The sequence below is a fragment of the Motacilla alba genome, chromosome 14 (genome assembly GCF_015832195.1).
Source record: "Motacilla alba alba isolate MOTALB_02 chromosome 14, Motacilla_alba_V1.0_pri, whole genome shotgun sequence".
Taxonomy (NCBI): domain Eukaryota; kingdom Metazoa; phylum Chordata; class Aves; order Passeriformes; family Motacillidae; genus Motacilla; species Motacilla alba.
The window spans coordinates 9464741-9473641 of NC_052029.1; the positions used below are offsets into that span (position 1 = coordinate 9464741).

The 8901-nt window shown below is 45.0% G+C and overlaps 1 protein-coding gene across 1 annotated transcript; it reads left to right on the plus strand.

Moving 5' to 3' along the window:
* Positions 1-1100: 1100 nt before the first annotated feature.
* Positions 1101-7469, plus strand: LOC119707199 (small integral membrane protein 10-like protein 2A). Its single transcript, XM_038151800.1, has 2 exons — positions 1101-1370; positions 2866-7469. The coding sequence occupies exons 1-2, from the start codon at positions 1185-1187 to the stop codon at positions 2884-2886; spliced, it is 207 nt and encodes a 68-aa protein (XP_038007728.1). The 5' UTR covers positions 1101-1184; the 3' UTR covers positions 2887-7469.
* Positions 7470-8901: the final 1432 nt, after the last annotated feature.

Here is an 8901-nt window from a genome sequence, read left to right on the forward strand (position 1 = left end):
TACTGACATTTCACACTGAAAGAGAGTGGGTTTAGATGTTGGCTGAAAATTTTCCCCCATGTGAGGGAGGTGAGGCCCTGGAACAGGTTGCCAGAGAAGCTGTGGCTGTCCCATCGCTGGCAGCATCCAAGGCCAGGCTGGATGGGCCTTGGAGCAACCTGGGACAGTGGAAGGTGTCCCTGCCCTTGGCAGGAAGGTGTCTGGGACAGTGGAACGTGTCCCTGCCCATGGCAGGAAGGTGTCTGGGACAGTGGAACGTGTCCCTGCCCATGGCAGGAAGGTGTCTGGGACAGTGGAAGGTGTCCCTGCCCTTGGCAGGAAGGTGTCTGGGACAGTGGAAAGTGTCCCTGCCCTTGGCAGGAAGGTGTCTGGGACAGTGGAAAGTGTCCCTGCCCTTGGCAGGAAGGTGTCTGGGACAGTGGAAAGTGTCCCTGCCCTTGGCAGGAAGGTGTCTGGGACAGTGGAACGTGTCCCTGCCCATGGCAGGAAGGTGTCTGGGACAGTGGAACGTGTCCCTGGCCATAGCAGGGGGGTGGAACTGTCCACTGGTGTGGCCTAAAAGGTCCTTCCAACCCAAAGCCGCCTATGGTTCTACGACACCATCAGTGCAGGTGTCACTGAGCAGGCCCGAGAGCACACCTGGGTCAGGCCCTCACAAAACCGGTTGAGTCACGGTACCCCAGGGGAGGTTAAGGTCGGGTATCAGTAGCAGGAGGGTGGCGGGGCTGGAAGCGGTCGCAGCACCAAACCTGACAAGAGTTCAAGAAGTGTCCGGACAACGCTCTCACAGCGGGCCTCCTGGGGAGTGCCCTGCGCAGGGCCGGCAGCGGGACCCGGTGACCCCACGGGTCCCCGCGCTCTCACAGCCCGACCGCGACACCGACCCCGACCGCGACACCGACCCCGATACCGACGGCCGGGCCCGGGCCGAGGGGCGGGGCGGCGGCGCGTGAGGGCGGGGCGGTGGCGCGCGAGGGCGGGGCCGCTCCCGCTCCGACGGCCCCGCCCCGCCCCGCCCGCCTCTGGCGCACGCGCAGCCAGCAGCGCCGCGCGCTGCGGCAGCCCGGCCGGCGCACGCGCGGTGCTGACGCCCGGCCGCGCGCCCCGCCCGGCGGGCACGCGCAGCGCGGGGAGGCGGCGGCGGCGCCCGGGCGCGGCGCGGCCGCGGGAGCGGGGGCGGGTGTATGGCGGCGGCTCTGTCCGCGCTCGCTGCCAGGCTCTCCCAGTCGGCCGCGGCCAGGTCCTACGGCGTGTTCTGCAAGGGGCTCACCAGGACCCTCCTCATCTTCTTCGACCTGGCCTGGAAGCTCCGCATCAACTTCCCCTACCTCTACATCGTCGCCTCCATGATGCTCAACGTGCGGCTGCAGGTGGGCGGGGGCGGCGGGGCCGGGCCGGGCTCGTGTCCCGGTGTCACCGGCCGGGCCCGGGGGCGGTTCGCAGCCGCTCCCCCGAATAACGGCGGAGCGCCCCCGAACGAATGGCCGTCCGTGCGCCGGGGCGGGGGCTGTGCTCTGCCCCGTGTCACCGGGGCAGTGTCGCTCGCTTGTGCACGGATGCAGCCCCGGAGCCTTGCCCTTGCCCGCGGCCGGCCCGCTGAGCTGCTTGCTCTGCGCGTTAGCTGCAAACGTGCCGCTTTCCTGTGCCTTTTCTTAAGCCATGGTTGACTTAAATACTGGGAATAAACTGGGAAAATGTGCACTTTGATGGCACGGTCCTGACAGCTTGTAAGGAGCAGAGAAAATAATTTCCTTATCAGTTGGTTGGGGTTTTTTGAAATCAGGAGCAATTGCAGCACGGAAAATGCAGACAGTTTTAAATAGCAGTGTTATTGCATGAAAAAGATGCTTCAGGCTTAATTTGTATCTCTCTTGTTTTGAGCCTGTTTCTACAAAACGTGGAACTCTCTAAATACAGCTTTGACCTGTTGTAGGGTTGGAGTTTCATTGTTTTTGTGATGAAATGAAAGATTTACTTTTAACTTAACTGGCAGCAGGAACAGGCTGTGCACTGTTGCTACAAACATCTGTTCTAGCCAAGGATCAGACACTCTTTCTCCTCGTAAACATAACTGTAATGAAAGTTTTGACATCTGGCCAGTGGCCAAGGGTTGAAAAACAAGTCTGGTTGGGGTTTGTTACTTGTAAAAGGTAATTTGAAATGGGAAGAGGTCAAAATGTGCCATCTCCTATTTTTGTTGTTGCGATTTGCCCTAAAATTCTGAAGCTTGAAAATGAGCCAGATGGCCAGGAGTTGTACACGTAGCTTAGTAACCCTGGTAGCTGAAAAAGCCTTGCCTTTGCTCCTTATCAGTGTTGGTACAGAATGGTTCTCCTGGAACACCACCAGCTTTCCTTTGTGCTACAGCTGATACCCGCTAACTGTGCTGGGGCAGCCAGTCTGACCAGCTCCCTCTGGGAAGCCTTTGTTGATTTTCCAGCGTTGTGTGTCTGATTTCAGCTCGCACTTCTGTTTACAGGAGGATTGCTTTAATATTAACCTTCCATGTTAAGCCTCTAATCAGTGCCAGCCTGTGTGTCTGTTGGTGAAGGGAAACGCTGCTGTTACACAGCGAATCTCTCTGGCTGCTCGTTTGCTGACTCACTTTCATGCCTGTCACCAAAAGAGAGCTTGTAGCAGATTAAACTGAAACTATAGAAGGGCAGCTGGTATTTGGGCATACTTCCTACCCCTCTGGATGTGCTCAAGCAGCCATTAGGGAGACTTGTCTGTTGGGACAACTGTTACTTTCTGTAGCTGGGTTACTGTTTATGTGAAAGATTGTTAATTATTTTTGGTTCAGTACACTGGGAACCAGGAAACTGGGTTATCAGTGTAATAACTTCCTGCATTCTTTCTCTTTAGGTCCACATTGAGATCCATTGACTTGTGACTCGGTGTGCTGCTTCTACTGTATGCTGCAACTAGAGTCAGTTGCTCTTCTTCAAATCCAGCCTGTTGTGAAGCATCCTAGCTGTGGCTGTGTGCTCTAGGACTATGAAGAAAGAAGATTTTACCCAGAAACGAGTATGTGACAATGGCCCAGGTCATCACAAGCCAGCAGCTCATCTGACACACGTGCATTCCATGTTGGACAGTTCTCAAAATCATAGTAGCAGTTTACAAGAATTATCTAACACCAGGAATTTTTCTCTCTTTAATACTATACCTCTGTCTTCTGTTGGCAAGGAAATGCCTCTGAGCTTCAGTGAATCAGCAGGGACAAACTCAAGTGCAGCTGCTCCTTGGAAGGATTCATTTCATCTGCATTTTTCTTCTGGGAAAGACAATCTCAATAGGGTTTCTCACTGCATTGGTGGCATTTCAGTAACAAGCTGGCTGGAAGAAGCTTGCAGCATCTCTGGAGACTTCAGCTCAGGCTGCCCAGGAGACAACTTTGTATGTTTTGCACAATTCTGGCTGGGAAATTTGCAGTATAATAAAAACCTGTGGTTTCTGGAATTAGAAATGAGCAGTAGCAAAGAGAATGAATTGCAGTTTGTATTTTTTAAAGCATTGGAGCTTGGTGGACTTCCTGATTCCTGTTCTAATCCAGTTGCCTCTCTGAACAACTCTGCTGTGGGACTCTCAAACAATCAGAAACCATGTTTTTTGCTTTGTTGCTTAAACTTTGTATCTTCAGAGCAAAAACTTGGATATGAGCAAATGCTTATGAATATACAGTATGTGACAAATAATTTTCACATCATACAGCTAGTAGTCTTTGTGCTAGCTTTTGCACTAGCAGGTCTCTGGTATGCAGAAGTGAAGGTAAAAAAGTACTGAGATTTTAATAACTACTATTTTTAATATTAGTAGAAAATAAGAGAGACAAGGCTACAGTTCAGGTTTTAGTGAGAATTAGCTGAAGTAAAAACTATAGTTGTATAATTGCTAGTTAAACTGGCTGATGGAAGAATAGGGACTTTTTTTTTGTAAGGAATAGCTACATCTGAGTGTAAAGAACTTCATAATTTTCAGACTCTGGGACTTCTGCAGGTCTGCTGTTAACACTAAACTAGAACCCAATTTGATTAGCACAGATCCTTTGTTTTCTATAGAGTTTGTATTAGTGGAGTGTTCTGGCTACTACTATTTATACCCATTTCCAATGAAACTTGTTTCTTGTAGAACTGAATTCCTGCTCTGTATCCGACAGCAACTGATGTATCAGTCCTTAGAACACTTTGAACTGGAAAGCTGTTGGGAGGGTGGTCTTCAATACAGCATAGTTCTCAGCAGTGGTCCTTTCCAAGGGTGGTACTGCTCCAATTTAACACCACCTTGTGAGCTTCATTGTGCTACCATAGACACTGTAAACAACTTTCTAAAACAATTTTTTTTTCCTTGAAAGAGTGATTGTTATTGCTGAAGTACAGTAGTAGCTTCTGGGCCTGTTGACTTTGGCTTTGGGACAGGCTAGTGACAATGAGGTTTGCCAAAGAACAGGGCAAGAATGCTGGAATCCATAGAGCTGCTGGCGAATAGAATTTTGAGGAGTAGGGTCCTGATGGCACTCCAGTGGAGAAACTCATTCTGCAGTAGGTCAAACTTTGAATTTAACATCCAAAATCCTCAGCAGGGGCGTTGCTGTAGATCAGCTTAATGTGCTCTAAAGGCTCATATAAAGAGGGAGGTATTGGTGTGTGGGTTAGGATGCATTTTCAGCTTCCCCTTGACTCTGACTTAAAATGTGAGGACCTAATGTGGAGTAAAGTGGTTCACACACGAGGTACCTATGCCAGTGATTCTCACATTAGGTATCCTTTTTACCAGCTGGTCTTGCTTCATCTTGGAAAGAGAGGAAGTGATGTTGCATTTTGTTTGAACTGAACTTAGCTGGAAAGCCAGTAGTTTCCAGTGTGGTGGTTATTGAACTGTTAGCACACGTGTGTAGAGGAGTCCTTGATTATGAAGATGAGATGCTGATTATCAGTCTTAGGGAGAGAAGTGTTGAAATTTTTAAATCTTATTTGAGTGCTGAAAATAAGATCTGTTACTTTTTATGTGAAGTGATACATTGTGTTTTCATGATCCCCACTGGCTGATTGTTTCTTTTGGATGCTCTAAGAGATGAGAAGCCACTTGCTTTAATTTACAAAGTAACTTTTCCCTGGTGTGCATTTAAATGATTGCTTAACTTGGAGACTTTTGACCATGCAATTACCTGTCACGATGTGACCGAAAGCCCTGAAGTAATACTGGATTATGTATCATAAGTAATTACTGTGACAGCAGCAGTTCCCTCTCAGTCAAGCCATCCACTTTCATCTCCACTGCTGTAATTCATCAGCCTCGCAGTGAGTGCTATTAACACAGGTTAACACATGGTGTTGCAGAGGTTCAAGATTCCTGAAGTGATGTGAATCTGACATCCCAGAACACCAGAAACAGACACTTCCCCAAATGTCTGTGGCTTGGAGTTACGGTGTTAAGCTGCTGTCTGCCTGTATCTTGACCCAAAAAAACACTTGGCAGAGTTGAGGGCAGAGGAATGAAGGCTGGGTGGGGTTGGAGCCTGTTTAAGCTGGCTTGATTGCTAATGACAATGTTGTGCAACTCCGTGTTAAATCTCTATGCAGCTCCATAGGTACAGCCATACCCTCCCTGTATGGTGAGCCTTACCTTAGGATGTGCATGAACACAGTCCTGCACCCAAAACTTGAGTGCTTGGGCTTCCTGTACAAAGGATCAGTTGGCACAGCTGTACCTGCAGTTGTTACTTGAGACCTTGTTTGTACAGCTGACTGCTTTGGCCTGGAACATTCTCTGCTGTATGTCATTTGGGGAACGACGTGTTTTGGGAACCATAGTTCTTTACAAGAACTTGTAGGTGAGATTGTCAGGTTAATAGGCAAGAGGAGTAGCTAAAGGCATAAAACCACAGTTTTTAATGCACCTTTTTCTCATGTTGATTTCAAAGGGGAGGAAATGAAACATGAGAGACACCACAATAAACTAGAATTGAAATGTGTGTACAGCAGAGTGCCAAGGGTTTTCTCCTTATTGATGACAAGCCCATGGAGGAGATCTTGGAATACTGAATTGTGTTACACATCACAGTCCAGCTAATACAGTCCTGTTTTAAGCAAAGTCTTGTCTGAATGTGTGGCCTTTCATCACTTATTACAGGATCACTTTAAATATAATACAGCTAAGTGAAATGATGGATGTTTGTTGTGTATTATATGTATATTGACCATAAGATACAAAGAATACTTAAATAAGTGGATTTAATCCATTTTGAGATACTTTATGTACCTTGCCTTGAATTTTATTGCTTAAAACCTAAAAGGTAATTTTAACTTGAACATTCCTTCTGAAATTCAAATAAAGCATAGTTTGGTATGTTAAAATCTCATGTAATAGACTGCACTTTAAGCCTGGGGAGGCCATGGATCGAAAGAGCTGTTCTTGCACTAACAGAACTGCCTGCCCTGACTGAGGCAATGTTTAAATGGCTTTTCCTATCTGGAGAGAGAATAAGGAACCTGAAGGATGGCATCCATCCTTTGAAACGACAGATAAATCTAACACTGTGTGGTTTAGGCCACTGTTCTCTTCCTACAGATGTTTTGATATTAACTCATCTCAGAAGATGGAAGGTGTCTTGGCCAAGAAGCAGTTTGTGTGGAGTTTCATGGCTTCACTATGTCCAATGTGGGAAACTTTCCTGAGTTAATGTGCTGTTAGGGCTGTCTCAGATGATTATTACAGTACAGAAAAATAACATTCTTAGTAGGGGTAAGGGACCTTTATACTCAACCAAGAGTTGCCTTCATATTTCTGTATTTTTGTCTCTCATCCTTCTCTAGGAAGAGGTTATTTCTAAGCAAAATGTCAGGGTTCTACTAAACTACTTGTGCTATCTGAAATTTCATTGATTAGTGTCCAGATCCTTCCTGCACAACATAGCAAAGTTTTATTTCTGCCATTAGAAAAGAAATAAGAAAATACTCAATATTAAGAGAATTTCCTACTAGTTACACTTGAGTGAAAATTTACTATGTGGTGTACTGCTATGAAAAGAAAATATACTTTTAAATGTGTGCACAGAGCTCTGCATGTAGATAAAAAGTGTTTTACCACAGTATGATGTTGGGATGCTTATGCAAATGCTTCTTTACTTTCTGACATTGCAGTGCAAAATGCAGTCGAGATGGTGGTGTTACTTCTCCGTGTGGTTTTTAGCCAGTGCAATCTCAGCTCTCGTGTCTGCATCATCCTGCACAGGGGACAGTTCTAGCTGTAGACATTTTTTTGGCCTTTTGCTTTTTCAGTGTTGGGTTTGGTTTTGCTGTTGTTTGAGGTTTGCTGGTTTGTTGTTTGTTTGTGGTTTATTTCTCTCTTTTTTTTAAAAGTTATTATTAGGACTGTAAAAACAGCACTTTCTTAAACTTTGCCAAAGTTTGCTTCCTTTCTCCTCTCCACCTTTGCCCCTTACAGGTATACACATTTAATTTTTGGAAGAAGCAAGCCTGTATGTACTCTCCTAATATATAATCTTATTGTCAGGTTGCTCCTTTTGTTTTTATGGCCTGGTCATGCACATATTTCTCTCCCTATAATTTCTCAGCATAAGCATATGCTGATATTTTGTTCCACCCCAGAAACACTGTCCTGTAATTAATTATGCACAACAAATTGACAGAAACCATGTAGAGATGTAAGAGTCCATAGTCTCTCATTAGGGTGTATGACAGGTGGTATAACTGACAGAGCAGTATGTAGTCAGTGTGACATATTTCTGCTTTTTTTCTCTTCAAAACAGCTGCTTCAATTAAAATCCAATATTTAATTTGAGTATGTGGTACCTCTGACAGCTGAGAATTGCAGCTACAATCTGGGGCTTATAAAATACATTAAGGTTAGAACTTAGTGTAACTTTTCAAAAAATTATAGAGTACATTAAAGAGTACGTGAATATTTTGAAACCATTTTTTTTTCCCCTAAGTGTGCACAGGATAAATTGTGCTTTGCCACTTGTTTCTGTGATGCACAGCCGGTAACTGGGGGTGGGGGGAGAACCCTTTTTAGACTGCAGAGCCTCTAATCCTCAAGGAAGAGCTGCACTTGCTGGAACTTTAAAATAAACCAAATGTTGCCTATGAAAGTACTGATATTTATGATCAACTGTCATACTTAAATTACAAGGTCATAGATATCAATCACCTGGCAGTGTGAAAACAAGAATATTAAATTCAGAAGTGCTAGAATAATGCTATCCTTTACCAGCCTGCACTGGTAAGAGCAAATCCTATTGTACTTTGAAATTAATCCTCTACTGCATCCCAAAATCTCAATTATCTTAGTGTTTTTGGAAGTAATAATACAAGATTCAGACTAAGATGGTTATTTCATGGTTAATGATGGAATCAATTTAAAAGCTAAAACATTTTAGAAAATGACCAGAGGGACTTCCACAAAGAAAATCTGCCTTGAAAAGGTCTATTTTATTTGTGTGATCTCTATGTATGTATAGCCTGTTTTGCAATTCCTTCCTTCTTCACGGAAGATCGCTATAAACCTGACAGCAAAAGTGGTCAAAACCCAAACCTGCAGAAGTATCAGTGTTTAATTTTCTGTTTGTAGTCAATCTTAGCTATTATCAAACATAATACCTAAATGTAATTTAAGCTTTTGTTCTTAAAAGTAGGGAAATCAAATATTCAGTGCCTGATTCATCATTTGAAGTTGAGTGAAACCATTTCTTGAAAATGGGTTCTGCTACCTGATGGTGACTAATTTTCAATGCTGATATTCAATACTTCCTGTCAACTGTGATGACATCCCTGCAGAACAATTTTAGTGTATGGCCTTGTCTTTGGCCCTATTTTTTTTAATTATTATTAGTTTTTAATTGCAATGGGGGAGGTGGAGAAGGCTGGCACAAACCATTTA

Bases quoted from the DNA above. Each gene is read 5' to 3' on its own strand.
- LOC119707199 (XM_038151800.1), top strand. From the start codon at position 1,185: ATGGCGGCGGCTCTGTCCGCGCTCGCTGCCAGGCTCTCCCAGTCGGCC. The intron at 1,371-2,865 runs GTGGGCGGGGGC...CTTTCTCTTTAG, and splicing joins TGCTCAACGTGCGGCTGCAG to GTCCACATTGAGATCCATTG.